A 20652-nucleotide genomic window follows, 5' to 3' on the forward strand; every position below is an offset into this window, starting at 1 on the left:
CCAATAAATATTGAATCCCCACTAGGGTTAAATAAATCCTTTTACATGGATTACCTAATATCACCATTATAAGAGTCCTAGGACATGGCTACTATTATTATCATCCTTATTTCATAGGATAAAGTGGGGGAAACGGGGAAAGGGACCGGTCCAAGGCCACGTGGCCAGTGCTGGATGAAGCCGAGCCCTTCACAGTCCATCACAGGATGGATGATGGTGGCAGACAAGTGAACAAAAGGGACGAGGCGAAGCCATGGCTCACCCCGCCTCCAGCTGGGTGACAGTGCATCGTCCCATATTGGAATGCATCTCTGTCACACGCAGCGTAAATGGGTCTATTCCCTGTGAATTATCTGCTAGCCGGCAGCTCCATCCACCTGCTCATTTACACAATTAAGAAAGCATCCAACGAGCTTTCTGATTCCCAGTCCCCGGGGGCCCAACTTGGAAATGACTGTTTGGTAAAGTCTGATCAAAGGCTGGCTGTTCAGGGATTAGAAATCACGGCCTCTTCCTCCAGGCCTGGGGCTCATAAACAACAGTTGGATGAGTCTTTTATTCGGGTCGGACCCAAAACTTAGACAGATCCATTTCCTCCTAATTTACACCCGTTTCAATGGGGAGGGCAGCAGGAGGCTGAGTTTTTGCTCCCGGAGACCCTCTGGCTCCTGTGTCTGCAGCAGACAGAGGGGGAGGGAGAGAGGGAGCACGTACTGAAATGAGCCCATGAACTGCCCCCAAACTGAGATGGACAATTGTCTTAGAGAGCCAGCATCAGCACCAGGTCCAGGGCTGAGCAGGGAGTGAATCCCATGTTCTCTCATTGAGGTCCCCACAGCAGCAGCGCTGAGAAATGGGAATGTGGTCAGGGTTCATCCTTGAAGACCACAGATGGAGCTGACCATCCAAAGACCCCTTAAATAAGAGAGGGTTGGCAGTAGGGGGGTTCAGCTAGAGTACCAGATGGTTCCTTCACTGAGCCATTCAATAAATATTTATTGAGGACCTACTAAGTGCAAGCACTCTGCTAGGCACAGGGATCTGATGGTGAATAAAAAAGACCTGCCCTTGAAGACAGTACAGGCTAGTGGGGGAGGACGGTCCATCCTGGTGGGAAAGTAAAATCCAGAGTTAGAGGGGGTGTGGGTGTACGTGCTGAAAAGGAGGAGTGTGGGGACAGAGGCCAGTCCCCCAGAGCTGATAACATAAATGGTCTTCATCCTCCCAGAATCTCCAGGAATATGCTGCACATCTGGAAATGCAACTTGGCAATCCAGCTGTGGCCTCCAAGCCCTGTCTTTTGCCCTGTCCTCAAACTCTCAGGTACCGGACGTTGGTGCCCAAAAACAGGAAGTCCTAGGAGAGACAAGACAGGACAGGATGGTAAAAGCATCCTCTACTCCAAAAAGATGCATCTCTGATTTAAAGGGAGGCCCATGTCTGGGGAAGTACAAGCTCTGCCAGAAACCAGGTCAGTGCATAAATCGAGCGTGTGCCTCTGTCCCAAGGTCTCCATAAAGCACAGCTTTTGCCAGCTACCTTCTCTAACGTGGCAATTTATCTGTCATCTCCCAAGCTGCTGCTTCCTGGCAGACCTTATAAATGTCCCCTGTGTCACCTAAATTCTCTCTCCTTGGTGAATAAGACAAAACTGTGAGCCGCTGGGGTTTATTCTCCTACTTCCTCGTAAGTTTCCATCACCAAAGGGGTGGGAATTCTGAACTCAGAGCAAAATCCAATTCTTTCCCACAGCAACCATCCCCTGCCTTTGGGGGTCAAACACATGGGCAGAGCTGACCTCAAATTTTTATTGGATATGATAGTATATACAGTTGACCTCTGAACAACTGCGGGGTTAGGGGCACCGATGGGTGGGAAAATCCACGTATAATTTAGAGTCAGCCCTCCATATCCGCGGTTCCTCGCGGCCGCAGTTCCTCATACACAGATTCAACCAACTGCAGAGATGGTGTAGTACCATAGTATTGTATTTATTATTGAAAAAAATCTGCGTATACACGGACATGGGGCCATTCAAACCCGTGTTGTTCAAGGGTCAATCCAACAAATTTCTAATGACTTCCATGGTGCCAAACTGAGCTAGAAGCTCTAATCTTCATAACTGCCCAGTGAGGTTTGGGCTACACCCCACTTTACACAGGGGAAAACTGAGGCCAGCTGCATGAATTGTCACTCAGTCCTTGCTTTGAACAATGATCTGTCTCACTCCTTATAAACTCTCAGCAATAGTTGGATGTTGAGTATCTCTGGATGCAAAAGGGCTCGGAATATTTGTTTTTCAAATGTCTCAGTTGATCTCTGTTTCAATGTTCCTGATCACTCTGCTGCCTGTCCCTCTCTTTAGTAGCTGTTGTTTGCTGGATGTTGACTATGTACCAGGCACAAAGCAGCCATCTCCTTTAATGCTCACAAGCCTGCCAACCCAGTCATCCCACCTTACGGATGCTCTTCTAGAAAGATAACCTGAACCGTGGGGCACAGATGGCGCATAAAATGCTTGGTCAGAAGAGTGGAGAGTCTGGTGAAGAATCAGACATATTCCTTGGTATTCAAATAGTTAAGTAAATTATGGTCCCTTGCATGCTTGGGACAGAATTTAACATTGGTGGGCGGAAGGAAGACTAGACTGCAACCAAAAGAAAACAGGTCTGAGCGCTAGCAAGGCAACTATCCATAACAAGAAAACAATTTCAAAAAATGCTTGGAGGAGACAAAAGGCTGGAAGGAAGTACACCAGAAGTCAAGCTATGAGTGTGGTGGGGCAATGGGTCTCTGAGGGACGGCACACCAAACATGTATCTATTAATACATCAAAGCTCTTCTACTTAAGAAATTAGAAGAAATTTTATTTTAATTAATTAATTAATTAATTTTGGCCTCACCACACGGCTTGTGGGATCTCAGTTCCCAGACCAGGGATTGAACCCGGGCCCTCAGCAATGAAAGTGCCGAGTCCTAACCACTGGCCCACCAGGGAATTCCCAAGAAATTAGAAGAAATTTTAAAAACTTACTAATGGCTTTCAGAACCTGAGCTGTTGGCATGGCTAGGATTGCTGTATTTTTAAAACGAGCTGGTCTTGAGGTTCTCCCAGGTCACCCACGGCCGGGGGGCGGGGCGGCAGGGGGTGGAAAGTTGTGACACAGGTTGTGTCAAATCCCACCTGCCCCCATAGAGGTGGCACTTCTAAAGGACACGTGGACGGCCTCATGGCATCCAGCTGACCCTGAACCATCCCAGCCCCGGGGAGGCTTTCCCAGCTGCAGGGCTGGGCTGGGTCCCACCCACTGAGTTATAGCCTGCAAACCAGGAAAGCTAACCAACCCCCCTCCCCAATTCCTCGGAACCCTGCTGAACCCACTGACCTTGTGGATCTGGAGAACAGGGTCATAGAGCTGAATACGCTTTAGCAGAGGGAGGGGGAAGCCTTCTGCCAACTTATCTGGAGGTTGCGGCAGAACATCGAGAGACATTTGTTAATAAATAATTACAGAGACAATTTTACATCAAAAAGTTCCTCTCTGCAAACCCTATACATGGTATATTCCCATTTAATTATCACCAAAGATTGGGATTATTATTCCCATGTTACAGATAAGGAAATTGAGGCATAGAGTGGCCAAGTAACCTGTCCTAGGTTCCATAGCTAGAAAGTGGAAGAACTGGGATTTGATGCCAGGCAGACTGACAGAGGAGCCTGAGCCCTCAGCCATGGTGCTCTGTGGAGACAGTGGCAGGGATGGGGCAGCGTCTACTCATGATAAGAATCCAGTGGGCATTTGTTCTCTGCCCCCCACCTGCATCCTGCTTTCTACTGTAGCCAAATGAAGCAGGGTCTCATGCAAAGAGGGTTTAGGTCTTTAAGTTTTATTTTTTGACCAGGGAGATGGTAACTAACTGGGGAATGTGATTTTAGAGGTGGGCTGCCTTGTACCCTGTATATTAACTTGGTTCTCAGTCTCACCTGTCACTTCAGGGTGTGTATGGGCACTTCTGTGAGCCCCTCTTTCTCTCTTAGGAGGAGGTTTACTGTGTTCCAAAAACTGCCCCTATCCTCAACCCTCCTTAGAGGCCTGGAATGAGGTGGGGCTGACTTCAACACTCCTGTCTCACAGACAGGACACTGAAGCTCAGAGAAGAGAAGTGACTCGCCCAAGGTCACACAGCCTGCAGGAGAGCCCTGGTCCCAGCTTTCTTTCCCTGAAAGAGCAGTGTCCACTCTTGACTTGGAAAAATCCATAGTGATACTTACCATTGACCTTGGGGTAGAGGGTGTTGAGAAGGTAGTAATTGAGCAGCGCCTCCAACAGCTCCACCTGGTGGAGAATAGGAGAGGTACACCATAACCACATGTACCATCTTGCCCACCAACAAACCTCCAGAGAGGCCACCCTGTGGGTGGGGTGGTTTTGTATGTGTTGACATGGCAAAAGGCTTGAAAAAAAGCAAGTTTCAGGTAGATACCTACATCATGCTACTAACTGATAAGATAAAACTATCTTGAGATGCACATTTATATGTGTACAAAGGGATAGAAAAATTTGGAAGACTACCCACCCAACTATCTATCCTCCAGGAAGAACATCAAGGTTTGGCTTAGCCTTATCTTTAGTAGTTAATTTTTCTTTTTACAGTGGAAATGTTTTCCCAAGTTACTTATATAATAAAAAAGATTTTTAAGTCAAAACAAAAATTATGAAACCCAACTTTTGACACTCACTATGTGCCAGGTATAGGGCTCAGAGCATTACTTCTACACCTGATTCAATTTTCACTAGAACACTTCGAAGTTAATATTAATGTCCCCATTTCACAGATAAGAAAACTGAGGCCCACAGAATGAAAGTGACTTGCTAGAACTCAGGCAGCAGGGTCTGAATTTGAATCCAGATTTACCTGATTCTACAGGTCTTATTTTATTTTATTTTACTTTTTGCGGTACGCGGGCCTCTCACTGTTGTAACCTCTCCCGTTGCGGAGCACAGGCTCCGGATGCGCAGGCTCAGCGGCCATGGCTCACGGGCCCATCCGCTCCGCGGCGTGTGGGATCCTCCCGGACCGGGGCACGAACCCGTGTCCCCTGGATCGGCAGGCGTACTCTCAACCACTGTGCCACCAGGGAAGCCCTACAGGTCTTATTTTTTACAACTGATGTTCTGGAAACATGATAGGATGTCTTTTTGTGACTCTTTACATATGAATAATTTACTTCATAGAACATTTTTACATGCCATGCACAGATACAATATTAGTGTGTCATTATTCACTTTAGCCTTTGTTCTCTGAAAGGAGTCATCCTTCAGGGTCCCTGTGGGCAATGTTTCTCCCCACACTCGATGTATTTTTTCCATTTCTACTTGAGGGAAAGTCTTGGAAGTGGGGGGCAGGTAAAGTGTGGTCAGAGGGAACCAGTATCCATAGGATGGTAAAAAGGTGTGAGCAGCTGCCATCACCCCACTTTCCCTCTTTTCAGAAATCTCTCCTCGATTGTTTCAGCCCACATAAAACTTCCCATTCTTTTTCCTCCTTTAATATGGCACCACCTATTTCATCACTTTTTCCTCTTTGTGGAAATCATCTTTTGGTTTTGCCTGCCCAGCACTCAATTCCTTTTTTTTAATAATAGTCCCTATTTTCTCCTGGGGAACCCTCCTTTCCAGTCTCAGTCCATGTGGTTTGGGACTGCAAATCCTGGCTTGGGGAGTGTAGATTAAACCAAGCTCAGCCAACTGACCTTGTCCAATTTCCGACCACGTGATTGGCTAAAGAATGGGCACATGACCAAGATTAATCCAACGAGGGCTTGTTTTTTTTTGTTTTTTTTTTTGTGGGTAAAAAAAAAAAGAAACTACAGGAAATTTGTGAGTTTTCCACCAGTGGGAAGAACCTGCCTGAGAATGAAGCCAACACAGATGAAAGCAGAATGGAGAGATATTCTTTTTTTTTTTGGAATATATAGATTTTTTCTTTCTAAAAAATTGAATGAAAGATTCTTTAAATTCTGTAGTGCTCTACAATTTTCAAAAGTTTCACACGATTTTATATAATCCCTTAATAACCATTCTCCCCCTATCCCTATATCGCCCCTCTCCCCTTCCCTTGGAGATTCTTGATGTACTAATTTGAACACCTGGATCCAGCTATGCCTGAAACCTCTAGCCTTAGCTTTTTTGTTTTTTGGTTATGACCTATACATTCCTTCTGCTTGCTTAAGACACTTTTAGTTGGCTTTCTATTCTTTGCAGTTAAAAGAATTCTGTCCAACAGATGATTTAATTATACTGTCTTATATTGGGAGGTAACTGTTCCTCTGCCCTATGGTTCCTGTCTTCAAGAACTTCTATGCTTTTCTAGGGCAGAGAGTAACTCTTCTCCTTTTCTATTTTCTATTATAGGTGCCAAAGCATTATTTAGTAAATATTCTAAATTAATTATTACCCTAATCATTTCATAAATAAAAACAATAATAACTTACATTGAATACTCCAACTTTAGATTCTTTCAGTTCCACTTGTATCCTATAACAAATCAGAGAAGATTCAGAGATGTGGGCATTATGTTCAAGGGAAACCTAAGCAATGTAGGGATCCCCAGAAAGGAGGAGACACCATCTTGAGAAGGCACAGGGCCCAGGGTGTGGTAGCAGTGAGAGTGAAAAAGGTGATTGAGGAACCAAAAACAATGATACAACCTTACTGGGAAGACTTGCAGAGGGGAAGTGTGTAGCATAAAAGAACTCAGTCTCTATAATTTCAGGAAGTCAATATTGCCGATGTCTAAAATTCATAGATTAAGAAAAAGCAGTATTAGTAAATTCTTTAGAAATTTGGAAGTAATGGGGGTTAGGTGAAAAGGAAGTTTATGGAGGCAGATCCAGTTGGCCAAAGGAATTGGGCCAACTGGGGTAAAATTTAACTTTCCTTCCCAAACCGTGGGCCCCACGGTTTGACAGGGGGGTCTGGTTACATCCCACCTCCAGCTACAGGGAATCAGCTGAAGCGTCAGATGGAGCCCAGTTGAGCGCCCCCCATGTAAGTCACGAGGCTGACTTACTTTTCTGGCTTCAGGAATCCAGTGATCTTGCTGGTGTTGAAGGTCAACATGACAGACACATTAGTGGCCTGGTAATTCCAGTAGAAAGAAACAGGTCTAAATGAAGGAGGTTGTCATGTACAGAACAGATAACTATGAGGACCTGCTGTCTCCTCTAAGCAAACATCTCACTGAGTTAAAGCAGGAACTTGCCCACTAGATTAGACTCCCAGGAAGCTCATCATGGGTGCTCAATAAACATTTGAACTTGGACTTGAATATTTTTACTTGAAATTGCTGACTATGATAGTAGCAATTAAACTTTGAACATACTACCAAGAGAAGGTATAGAGGCCTATGCCTGGAGATCTCTAAAGGGACCATTTCTAGCTATCTCAGGGCCAAGATTCAGCCCGAGTAAATAATAATAGTAATGATAATAGCTTATGTTTTAATTTAAAATATATTGGGGACACGTAGTTTTTCAGGGCAGAAGTCTGGTGTGTTCCTCTTTGCCTGGCAAAGCAATAAAGCTATCCTTTTCTGCTTTACCAAAATAATAAAAATAAAAATAAAAAATAATAAAATAAAATATATTGACAACAATTTTGATAACAATAACAACAATATCAAGTTGCAGATATAACATCTGGGAGCAATTACTCTTCTAGAAATTTGTCTTGCTGAGTTTCAGACCTGGAACAAGAGAGCAAAGTTCTCCATCCTGTGAGCAGGACCCCCAAAAAACTCAGAATCCCTTCTCTGTTTGACAGGGTCCATTGAGAAGGGAGACACAACTCTCAATATTTAACCAAGAGGGAATTTCATACAGGGGATTGGTTATACAAATGATGGAATTGCTGAGAAGTTAAAAAAGAGTTGGAGAGGCAACTCAGAGATTAGCAGGGGTGGGAAGCTGCTTGCACCCCAGGACTGGAGGAACAGAGGGAGGAATTGGGGAGGCACCATGGAGGAGACACAGTCAGTGCCTGAGTCTCTGTCCAAGATAGAGAGAGAAGAAGAAATACTCTGGCTTCTTCCTTCCTCCCACCCTCTGTTCTCCTGACAGTGTCTTCCATTGGCTGACCTAGCTGGAAGTCAGTGCAAGGATGCCTGGGAAATGTAGTCTTCAGGGGTCAGAGATAGATACAGCGCAGAGCAACAGGTCAAAGATCCCCTCTGCCTTCCTCCCCACAATAGACCAGACTCACTTAGTTGGGCAAACATACATTAAGCAAATAAACCTGCAAACAGCTACATTGGTATCTTTACAATAAGTCCTATGAGGAAAAATAATAGGGTGCCACAAGAAAAAAAAATGACAAGGGGCCTAAGGTAGATCAGGGGTAAGGGCAACCAAGAAAGGCCTATCTGAGGAAGTGATACTTAAGTTGAGATCTATCTTAAAGAATTAGCCAGGTGGGGAGTGGGGGAAAAAGCATGTAGGAAAAGGGAACAATGTTGCCAAGCCTTTGAACCTTACCACACCAAGCCGGAAGACGGGCTCCTTGACGGAGTTGGGCAGGAGCACAGAGGCCTCAATCTCCATCTGGGCAGCTGAGGACAGATTCCCAGGGCTGAAGTTCAGGAACGGGGCAGAGACCACTGTGCCTTGGAGCGTTAAGTTCGTGTTGGGGTACAGTCTGGCTAACTGAGGGCAGAATGAAGAAATTATGTCAAGAGAAGGAAACATGCAGGTTTGCTGGGAGACCCTTGAGGGAGTCAGATCAAGCTGAGAACACTTCTTGGTTGGTTTAATTTCCACAAAATGCTCTGTGCCTTTTTCTCTTGAAGGTATAACTGGACATCCTTCCACATCAGACATATGGAGTCTGTGTCATTTATCTCATGGATGCATTGTATTCCACTGTGCATGGGTACTGCAATTGATCTAACATTATTGCACATCAAGTTGTCTCCAAGGTTTTGCCATTTTAAAGACCACTCTCCTGTGTACTGTTGGCTATTATTTTGGGGGATACATTCCTAGACATGGAATTGCTGAGTCCAAGGGCAGGGATTTTTTTTTTTTTTTTTTTTTTTAGTGGTATGTGGGCCTCTCACTCTTGTGGTCTCTCCCATTGCGGAGCACAGGCTCAGCGGCCATGGCTCACGGGCCCAGCTGCTCTGTGGCATGTGGGATCTTCCCGGACCAGGGCACGAACCTGCGTCCCCTACATTGGCAGGCGGACTCTCAACCACTGCGCCACCAGGGAAGCCCCAGGCAGGGATATTTTTAAATCTTCTGCCAGTTATTGATTGCCAAGCTGTCCTCCAGAAAGATTAGGCTGATTTTTTTTTCACTCCACACCCCTCCCTGGGCAGTGGGTGAGAGCTCTTTTTTTCTCTATACCCCCATCACAGTCAGGTAACTGCACATGCAAAGCCCAGACACCACTGTTTCTGAAGCACAGCACACCTAGATCCCACCATTTCAAAGAGCTGGCAATTTTCCTTTTAATTAGAATTTAATTTGGGGTCAAGACTGTTCCTTTTATGGGGGAAGTTGGTGGAGGAACGACAGTCCCATGAGCCTTTTGGTTATGCAAATATAAAATCTACATTCAGTTGTAAAAGGGAGATCTTTAGAAGGTTGAGGAGGTAAACCACTTGACTAAGAAGGTGACCCGAGCTGCTTCTGTGTCAGGTTGATTATGATGTGAGCAGGAAGGGAGGGGAGAGTTTCCTCCTCTTTTTGGGCAAAAGGGATGTTGGAACCAGGATGAAGCCAAGATCCCTCTAAAGCTAGCGCCGACAACATGGTGGCAGGTTGGGCTTTTGTGGGGCTCTAGGGAGAGAAAGGGCCTCTGTGAGGGTATGTTATGGAAGGACGTGACCCAGGTACCGCAGTATTTAAAGTTCAACCATTCTCCCACCGTTATAATTCCTCTCAGCCATCATCAAGCCTTCTGCAAGGAACTTTAAACACTACCACCTGTCTGAGCTGTGTCTTGGGGGGGACTCAGAAGGTAGGGGAGAGGCAACAGGACAGGTGGATTTCTGTGGGATTAAATGAGATATTGAACATGAAGAGCTTAGTCCAGCAAAGACCAAGCTACAGGGTTATTCACTGCAACACTGATGTAGCAAAAGACTGGAAACAACGTAAATGTCCTTCCATGGGGGACTGATTACCCAAACTATGGTCCATCCATAATACAATGGCAGACTGGATTCCCAAGAAAACAAGAGTGAGGAAGCTCTTTATCTACCTACATGGAATCATCTCCTGGTATACTAAAAGAAAAAGTAAGGTACAAAATGGAGTGTAAAACATACCTCCATTTGTGTAAAAAAATGGAAGAAAGACATACATTTGTTCACATATACATAGAATAGCCCCAGAAAGATGTGTACAATCTGACAATATTGATAGACTCAGGGTGTGAACTGGATGTTTAGGGGACAGGAGTGGATGGGACTTTCCACTCTATAACCTTCTATGTCTTCTGAATCTTGAACAATGAGAATTTATTATCCATTCAAAAAATAATTTTTTAAAGCACCAAGAACAGTGCCTGACCCCTAGTACGCCCTCTGTAATTGCTTGGTGTTATTAATTAGGATACATTTTGTGGGACATGTCAGCATTCCTTGGTATTGTCAGAGGTCATCAATGAAAGACTGGGCAGCCTGGGGTCCCACGAGACACAGGGCTCAGGCCCCTGTTATCTGGGCCTTGAAGGGAAGGGAGTCCCCAAACCTGTAGCACCACGGCCTTCACTGGGGGCCCCACTGCTGGCCTTCTGACTCTTGGTCAAGCTGAGAGGAGTGTGGAGGTTTTAAAGAAAACCCCTGAAGTATTGGGGGCTCAGCCTGCACCCTGAGGGCTGAGGGAAGCCTTACCCGGGGGCAGAAGGCGCGGAAGGACTTGGTGGTCAGTCGGATGTTAGAAGTAGGCGGAACCTGCGGCAAAGGGACACAAAGAAGTTTTAGGTGCTCCGGCCGGAGCCAAAGGTCTGAAGAGAGTTGGGGAAGTGGGGGGATATTCAATAATGTAGCTTCTTTTTTTTTTTTTGCGGTACATGGGCCCCTCACTGTTGTGGCCTCTCCCATTGTGGAGCACAGGCTCTGGGCGCGCAGGTTCATGGGCCCAGCCAGTCCACGGCACGTGGGATCTTCCCGGACTGGGGCACGAACCCGTGTCCCCTACATCGGCAGGCGGACTCTCAATCACTGCGCCACCAGGGAAGCCCAATAATGTAGCTTCTTGACTGCTCCGGGTTACCATGGCAATGGCGAGATGCCTGTTCTGCATTCACCATGAGCACACGAGTCCTTGGGATCCTGACTGCTCTCCTTGGGCCATAAGTGACACTCAGGACTCAATCAGAGGATCCACAAGGGTGAGATTTTCAATCACGCAGATCTAGGTTTGACTCTTGGCTTCGTGACTATGTGATGTCAGGTGAGTGCCTTTACCTCTCTGAGCCCCAACTTCCTCACCTATAAGATGGAGATAATTATAGTCCCCACTTGTTGGGTCACTGTGAGGGCTAAGTGAAATGGTGGGTACAAAGCATCTAGCCCAAGGCTTAGCACATAGTGAGCGCTCAGTAAAACACAGCTACCGTGATCCCACCCACTGAAAGAAGGGACTGTACCGCAGGTGGGAAGGGTGACTCAAACGTGGCCATAGAAGTAAAAGGCCTGGGTGTGGGTGAGTCAAAGGACACATGTCACTCCATCCATCACTGCTGGTCCTCAATTTATTACCAGGGTAGGCTGGACCATCCAGTTTGGACTGCATTGTGTTTCCCCCACCCTCCCTACATTGTTCACGAGGCCTCAGCTTTTACAAAGAGCTACAAGAAACATCCATCTAAACCCCAGAAATATTAAAGAAACTGAAAGAAAACCATGTGATCCACTCTAAAATTCAGTAACCTTCATACAAAGTCACATCTCTTTATACAAAGACACAGTTATTTTAGAGCTAAGTGCTCGGAAGACTTTGTCTCTCTTTTTTGCTGTGAATCACTAAATCATGTACCCTTTCCATTTTGGCTACAGGAAGCTCCTGCAGAGATTCGTGATATTAAAAAAAATCAATTTGGGGGCCCAGTGTCTTTATAAAATTGTGCTTTACTTTTTTTTTTTTTTTTTTTTTTTTTTTTTGCGGTACGCGGGCCTCTCACTGTTGTGGCCTCTCCCGTTGCAGAGCACAGGCTCCGGACGCGCAGGCTCAGTGGCCATGGCTCACGGGCCCAGCCGCTCCGCGGCATGTGGGATCTTCCCGGACCGGGGCACGAACCCGCGTTCCCTGCATCGGCAGGCAGACTCCCAACCACTGCGCCACCAGGGAAGCCCTGTGCTTTACTTTTAACTTGGTCTTTATTTTCTATTCTATGTAACTTTTGCATTTATCAGTGTATCTATTGTCCTGCCCCATTCACTAAAATCTTTTTTTAAACCTCCACAGACCATCAGGATGAAAGAAAGTATGAATTAGAATAACAGATCGAGTCTGGAGGGAAAAGTAAAAGACAGACAAGCAAGCCACAAAGTCTTCCACGATTGTTCTAAGGGAGAAAGAACTTTGACTTTGAGCTCTCTGGCAGCCAAAGTGAAAAGGGAAATTGTACTAACTTATATTTTCCTGCTCTTGATCTTTCTTTTAGTCATAATTTACTATTTCACTGATGTAAATGCGTGGAAAGGAAAGAAGAAAGGAGACAGTGTCATTTGTGGGAGCTGTTGTGCTATTATTCTCACCATGTCATCTGTGATAGAAAAGTTCAGGTATCCCACTTTGTGATAAACTAGGCTGGCGGTGTTGAAGGCATAATTAGAGATGGCAAAGTAGACCATTCGGCTGTGTTCTTCTGGAAGGCTCATGACAGGCGCAAGGAAGGCAACCGGGGAGCGGTGATCACGGCTAAAAATTTCACCCTGGAGAGAGAGATAGAATCCATTTGAACTTTTCTAAGTCTATCCCAGGGCTGGACATCTGAGCTAGGTAGTTGCCTATAGAGTCTGACGAGGGAACGTGGACTGGAGGCACTGCCTGAAACTCCACCATTAAATAAGTTTTCCTTGGAATCTAAAAAAAAAGGGTACAAATGAACTTCTTTACAAAACAGAAGTAGAGTCACAGATGTAGGAAACAAACTTATGGTTACCAGGGGATAAGGGAAGGAGGTATAAATTGAGAGATTGGGACTGACATATACACACTACTATATATAAAAGAGATAACTAATAAGAACCTGCTGTATAGCACAGGGAACTCTACTCAATGCTCTGTAATGACCTATATGGGAAAAGAATCTTAAAAAAAAAAGGGGGGGCCTTCCCTGGTGGCACAGTGGTTGAGAATCTGCCTGCTAATGCAGGGGACACGGGTTCGAGCCCTGGTCTGGGAGGATCGCACATGCTCGCGGAGCAGCTGGGCCCGTGAGCCACAGCTACTGAGCCTGCGCGTCTGGAGCCTGTGCTCTGCAACAAGAGGCCGCGATAGTGAGAGGCCCGCGCACCGCGATGAAGAGCGGCCCCCGCTTGCCACAACTAGAGAAAGCCCTCGCACAGAAACGAAGACCCAACACAGCAAAAATAAATTAATTAATAAAACTTCTACCCCCAACATAAAAAGAAAGAGGATATATGTATATGTATAACTGATACACTTTGCTGTATACCTGAAACTAACACAACATTGTAAATCAACTATAATCCAATAAAAATTAAAAAATAAAAAGGATGTTTTCCTTTGGATCAAAGTGTGTATCCAGAATCCCTTAATGAAAGGATCCGCAGAAGCTTTGGTCTATTAACCTATAGGACCTCCTGGTCAGCTCCTCTACACCACTGAGGGCCAGCTCTGATTGACCTCACCTGCTTGGTGGGAAAGGTGAAAGAGGGGAGGAAGGGGGAAGGGAAGTTTCAAGGCCTAAGTGATGTAAGACAGCGTGGGCGGGGCTTCCTTTGTGGCGCAGTGGTTAAGAATCCGCCTGCCAATGGAAGGGACACAGGTTCGAGCCCTGGTCCGGGAATATTCCCACACGTCGCGGAGCAACTAAGCCCGTGCGCCACAGCTACAGGCACAGCCAAAAAAAAAAAAGCTTACAAAAACAAAAAAAGACACTGTGGGAGGATCCTGGCTCTGGGAACACCCCGCAGCAATCCATATCGCCCTGCCCTTGACACAGTGGGAACCACGGGTAGATGAGGACAGATCTGAAGCCAGGAGAACAAGAGGCCCCAGGAAGGGCTGACCTTGAGGCGACCCCGCACTGGGCCTGGACCCGCCCAAGACCGCCCCCCCCCCCCCCAGACCCTTTTACCTTAAGCATCACGTCCAGGATTTCCGCTGTTGCCTGAGGGGCCTCCATTAAGCTGTAATCAATCCCAGCGAAAGTGTCCATCTCCATGGTGACTGAACGGGGGAAGGGCAGAATTAGGAGGCAGACGAGGGAGAAGGGGTGAGGGCTCTGGCTGACCCACACTCTCTGTGACTTTCTTCAGAGCCCCCTGCCCCTCCACCTTAAGACCCTCCACCCAGCCCAGTGCTGGGGGCAAAGAACTCCTTTGCAAAGAAAGAGTTGACATGGGTTCTTCGGTTCCACTGGTGATTTAGCCACAAGGGGGCTGGTATGCTTAGCCCAGGGCCTGAGCAGTTTCCAGAGTCTCACATACTCACACAGTCACACACACACACACATAGACACACACACACACATACCCTGAGGGCAGGAGGAACTCAGGTCTGGCAGCCCTTCCACACCTAGGAAGCCACACAATAGGAAAAACTCTCCAGCCAAAGCTATTGCTCCCCAAGTTTACAACCGAGACCTTGATCTTCCAGGACACCAGCCTCCTACCAGTACGAACCAAATAACCAGGAAGGCTGGGCCATGTCCAAAGGGCCCAGAGACTCCGCTCCAAGGCCCTGGAGGGACGGGAGTTTTCTGTCCCAAGCACTTGGGTGTCTGTGCCTGCCTGGGTCTCTGTTGAAGGGGAATGTCAACAGGTGAGTGTGGAGGACCTGGGGGCCAAGGCATGAGAGAACACCTCAACAATTTGCCAGGGCCTGTTTCTGCCAACTTTATGTGTGTAGCCAAGATCCGGGGCCTCCACTTGCTACATTTGAAGGGGAAGAGGTGGTGTGAGGCGCTCCCTGCCCCACTGTTGGCAATAGCAAAGGACGGCAACAAACCTACCTATCCAGCAGCTGGAGACTTATTAAATAAATGGAGACATCCGTTAAGATAGAACACTGTGCAGCTATTAAAATGAATTCCCTGATGGTCCAGTAGTTAGGTCTCTGTGCTTACACTGCAGGGGGCACAGGTTCAATCCCTGGTCAGGGAACTAAGGTCCTGCAAGCCATGTGGCGTGGCCAAAAAAAAAAAAAAAAGAGGTCTATTAAAACCACTTTGGAAAACTGTTTGGCAGGATCTGCTAAGGCTAAACCTATAATTTCTCTCCTGGGTATATACCCAAAGACATGCATCCACAGGAGCTAGAATGTTCACAGCACCTACCCACAATGGTCGAAAACTGAAACTACCCAAATGGGCTTCAATAGTACAATAGATAAATAAATGGAGAGACATGGACACGGTGGATTACACAGCAGGAGAATGAACTCACGATATGCAACAATATGGATTGACCTCATATTTTAAAGTCGAATAGGGCTTCCCTGGTGACACAGTGGTTAAGAATCTGCCTGCCAGTGCAGAGGACATGGGTTCGATCCCTGGTCTGAGAAGATCCCACATGTCGCAGAGCAACTAAGCCCGTGCGGCACAACTGCTGAGCCCGCGTGCCACAACTACTGAAACCCACACGCCTAGAGCCCGTGCTCCGCAACAAGAGGAGCCACCGAAATGAGAAACCCGCGCACCGCAACGAAGAGGAGCCCCTGCTCACTGCAACTAGAGAAAGCCCGCGCTCAGCAACAAAGATCCAACGCAGCCAAAAATAAATAAATAAAATAAAATAAAATAAATAAATAAATAAAATGTGTATCCTTTAAAAAAAAAGTTGAATAGGGAAAGCCTCCAGCTCTTGATAAAAGACTCTACTGTATGGTTCCATTGATGTACAAAGTGCAAAGCTAATCTTTGCTAGCAGAAGCTGGGTTAGTGGTCACCCTGAGGGGTGGGCAGTGTCAGAAGGAGACACGGGAGGACTCTGAAAGGCCAGTCGTGTTCTGTATATTGATCTGGAAGCTGGTACGTGCATGTGATCAGTTCGTGAAAAGTTTCTAAAAACTCTTCACTTATGATTTGAGCACTTTTCTCTCTGTATTAACTTCTACACAAAAGTTTTAAAAAATGAGATCAATTTATATGTGCTGTTGTAGAAAGATCTCCAAAGTATACAAGTTACAAAAGAACAATGTCTCTATTATTATAGACTAACATATATATTCATAATTATGCATATTCACATATATTCATGAACAAAAGGAATACATATGTGAATGTATAGTCATGCTTATGTATGTGTATATTTATATTTGAACATTCAAAGGAAATAGGTTACCTCTTGGAAGAAAATTTGGGGAGAAAAGGGGATTTTAATTTTAACTTTCAACACTTCTCTTCCATGTAAGGTTTTATAAGGTACACGTACGCACTTATAAAAATTAGTAAAAATCAAGTATCCCAGGGATGGGTGGGGTGTCCTACCTGGCAGAGTTTGGAGGTAAGGCTGTAGGTCAGAGGTCACCGAGTCCTGGATTATTTTGCAAATCTGAAAAATATGGGAAGAGAAAGCCTGAGTGAGTTCCCTGGCTTTGGTCTGGCCCTGTGCTAATTGCCTTAGTTCCATTATTTCACTTATTTGCTAATTGGTCATTGATTCTACAAAAATGTATAAGTGCTTATGATGTACTGAGAAAGTAGAAATGATCAAAAACATGTCGGCCCCCATGTCGACCCCAATAGGGTCCAGCTGGACCTGTCAAAGTCCATCCCAGGACTGGAAATCGGAGCTAGGTAGTCACCTACACAGCGGATGAGGGGACATGGCTAGAGGCACTGGCTGAAACTCCATCATGAAGGACCTTTGCCTTTGGGATGCCCTGGTCTCCCAGGGTCTAGAGCTGAAATGGCAGAACTAGACGATAAGTAGCAATGGCCACACAAATAAGTGTACAGCTAATGCAGATACTTCTTAAATGTCATCACTTAACAGGTTAGCTGGACTGATCAATAGTCCCCCTGTCCCCTGCTGCCCGTGGAAGCCTGAACCCTCCCATCCAGCGGACTACCACACGCACTAAGCACTCAGAATTTTTTGCCCCAGTTGAACGGCGTGAGTCTCAAGAAAAGGAAATGTGTGTTCTCTAACCTGTTTGCTTTCCTTGTTATTGCAATCACTCAAATTATTTCTTATGTAAAACCATGAAACACGACTGAGACAAGAGTCGTTTCTATGAAAACCTACGTTTTCTTTCCTTCTTCTTCTTTTTTGTTTTTTGTTTTTTTTTTTTTGGCCATGCCTCAGGGCTTGAGGAATCTTAGTGCCCTGACCAGGGATCAAATCTACACCCTCGGCAGTGAAAGCGCGGAGTTCTAACCACTGGACCACCAGGGAATTCCCAAAAACCTATAGTAAGTGTTTTGGAAAGGTGAGTTGCTTAAAGAAAATGCTGGTAAATTGGTGTGGACTGGAAAAGCTTACAATGAAGACAATCATAAAAATCTAGAAGGATTCTGCATTGAGATTGCTTTGCAAATGTCTTTAGATTCTCATTGTGGTTAAAGAAATCTGAGCTGGAATGTAGCAGATGCCTGTTGAATGAAAGAAGGACAGTGCAATGCCAATCAAGAGACTGTTTGCAAAGAACAGTTCTGGGCCTAGGTCAACGGCATTTACATTTACTGTATCTTAAAACATTGGATTCATATGTAAATATTTTCTTTGTTCAGGTGTGTATGAGTGAGTCCTCACTTTAAACAGCTTTTTTGATTAACCAGCTATCACCTGTGGTGCAAACGAATGCACAGATACAGTGGAGGGAGGGGCACGTGGGCAGGGGGGTCCAAGAGCATGGATGGGGCCCTGGCCTAGTGAGGGAGTCACCGACGGCTCCCTTGAAGAGGTGGCATTTTAAGGGCAAGCTAAAGGGTGAGCAGGCATAAGCCAGGCACAGGGCTGTGGGGAAGGACTAGGCTGGGGGTTGGGCAGACAAGGGGTGAAATCTTCACCTCCCTTTGCAGCTGGCCTAGATTCTGGGAGAAGAGTTTGGTAGTGAGGAGCTGCCAGAAATAAAGGAAAGAGGTGGTGAGGAACCTTCATGGTTGGTTTCAAAGGAGCCAGGAAACTCTGTCGGCCTCACCCAATGGGGGAAGGGAGGTCTTCAGGTACTTCGGCTCCAGACACGCAGTACGGTCTCCCAGAGAGGCAGGTTGGGGCAGTGGTTAAGGGTGTAGTAGGGAAGTCTGAAAACCTGGGTTCAAATCCTGCTAAGTCTCCACTGGCTGTGTGACCTTTGCAGAATCTCTCTGCTTTGGGGTCCTCACCTCAGGATACAGTGACAAGGCCCAGTGCTTTCCAGGGTGTTTGGCGGGGGTGGGGTGAGGTTATAAGATGATGAGTGTGTATGGCCCAGAGAGTAAGCACTCAGCAAGGACTCATTATTCTTAGCCCTGCTAGTCAGATACCACATCCCTCCCTGAATGGGAAAGTCAAATGGTCCTGCACCAGGCTCTTAGTTGCCCTGGGAGAAGGAGATTTCTGAAGCCCTATAAAGATCAGGGGTCAGGACTTCCCTGGTGGCGCAGTGGTTAAGAATCCGCCTGCTGATGCAGGGGACACGGGTTTGAGCCCTGGTCCGGGAAGATCCCACATGCGGCTGAGCAGCTAAGCCCGTGTGCCACAACTACCGAGCCTGCGCTCTAGAGCCCGTGAGCCACAACTAGTGAGCTCACGTGCCACAACTACTGAAGCCCGTGCGCCTAGAGCCCGTGCTCTGCAACAAGTGAAACCACTGCAACGAGAAGCCCGTGCACCACAACGAAGAGTAGCCCCCGCTCACCGCAACTAGAGAAAGCCCACGCACAGCAACAAAGACCCAACGCAGCCAAAATAAATAAATAAATAAATTTAAGAACAAAAGATCAGGGGTCAGGGGAGAGAGATCTCCATCTTTCCTGAGACACCAGCCCCGACAAGGCCTTTGGTACAAGCTGCTCCCAGCTCCAGAAAATTCAAGTCCTGACCTAGCCTCCTGTCAACAAGGTGACCACCGAACAAGTTACTCCACGCTCAGAGCCTTCTCCCTCAAATGTGGGACAGAGGCTGTGGTTAAGATCCAGCGGCATTGCCTATGTGAAGTGATTAGTACATTATTCTTAGCCAAGCCACAGGCTCAACAAATAGCCACCATTATTATTATAAATAAGAATAGTTATATAGAGTGACACATTCTGTATAACATTAACTATATTAATTTATCAAAATAATAATTATCAGGGTAACTTATTACCCTGATAATTATTATATTATTATTAATTGTAATATGGTACTATTTTTATATATTATTAATCATTATTATCTCCATCATCCGTAGGGGAGTATAAATCCAAACCACTGAAGAATATTATGTCCCACTCAGAAAGGCATGGCAACATGGCAATGGGGTGCTTGAGAAGGAGGCTGGCATATTTCCCAAGCTCACCTAGACCCCAGGACACCAGATAAGACAGGGAACAGAAGGCAGCTTGCTACATCCAATCTGTGGGGTCTGCATGCTATTCTCTCTTCAACCACCAGGAGGCACTCAAAGCCAAACCAGATGTTGTACCAAGAGCGGTGTGTGCGCCTGTTTTTTCCTCTGTTACTGTCTCCTTCCCAAGTACAGTCATTGCTACAGACACAGCTCCAGGTATATGATACCCTAGAAATGGGATTTTGGGGTGAAGTGAGTGAGTGCAAGAACTGAAAGTTAACATGAAACCTCTTTCTTTGAGCCAGAGATTCCAAAATTTGGAGATTTCACATAATTTTTTTAATGGGAAGAACTGACACTCTGTTGCTGCTTCCGCGTACAAAGCAGGTGCTCATCGCCCAGGTAGGAACCAGAACTCCCACCTGGTCCACACACTCCCAAAGTTTCCTGCTTGGTCTCTGAAGCCACCTAAGTGTTGATTTTCTTTTTTGCGTTTGTGGCCTGCAGGGCCGGGGTGGGAGTGAGCAAAGCCAAGCAGACGTCTCCATTTGGTCCCTTGGCCAAGCATCTAACCCTTTTCTGTCTAACTGGATAGACTCGGAGTCCAGAGACCTACATTTTGCCCCCAGCTTTGCCGCACACCAGCTTCATGACCTTGATTTGTCCTTTCTGGGCCTTGAGCCCAAGTGTGCCTGGGCCAGCCCCTAGGGCTGTTCAAGGCCAGAGCCCATTAAGGACTTGGGCCCAGCCCCTTGAGTGGCTCGGCAGCACCAGCCACTTGGACATTCTTACCTTGCTCTCCAATACTCTTCGGAACTTGGACTCGATCTGATGGTGGAAGAGATTCAGCAGCCACCTGGGGAGAGAAGCACAGTGGATGATCAGCTGTGTGCCACTGAATGCAGGGACAGTGGGGCAGTAGGGAGAGCCAGGCCAGTCCCCAAGGGAGCCCTCCCCACCCCATTCTGGTCCCC

At 46.4% G+C, this 20652-nt stretch overlaps 1 protein-coding gene across 1 annotated transcript in view; it reads right to left on the minus strand.

Moving 5' to 3' along the window:
• Nucleotides 1–537: 537 nt before the first annotated feature.
• Nucleotides 538–20652, minus strand: part of LBP (lipopolysaccharide binding protein) — a 29257-nt gene continuing 9142 nt past the window's right edge. The window contains exons 5-15 of the mRNA XM_032607235.1: nt 20471–20534; nt 16692–16755; nt 14337–14428; nt 12769–12945; nt 10900–10959; nt 8537–8704; nt 7075–7142; nt 6497–6539; nt 4274–4337; nt 3387–3463; nt 538–1356 (exon numbers count right to left, since the gene is read on the minus strand). Coding sequence (XP_032463126.1) covers nt 1312–1356; nt 3387–3463; nt 4274–4337; nt 6497–6539; nt 7075–7142; nt 8537–8704; nt 10900–10959; nt 12769–12945; nt 14337–14428; nt 16692–16755; nt 20471–20534 — 922 coding nt within the window. The 3' untranslated portion in view covers nt 538–1311. The remainder of the gene's footprint in view (nt 1357–3386; nt 3464–4273; nt 4338–6496; nt 6540–7074; nt 7143–8536; nt 8705–10899; nt 10960–12768; nt 12946–14336; nt 14429–16691; nt 16756–20470; nt 20535–20652) is intronic.

This window comes from Phocoena sinus, chromosome 15 (assembly GCF_008692025.1).
Source record: "Phocoena sinus isolate mPhoSin1 chromosome 15, mPhoSin1.pri, whole genome shotgun sequence".
NCBI classification, from domain to species: domain Eukaryota; kingdom Metazoa; phylum Chordata; class Mammalia; order Artiodactyla; family Phocoenidae; genus Phocoena; species Phocoena sinus.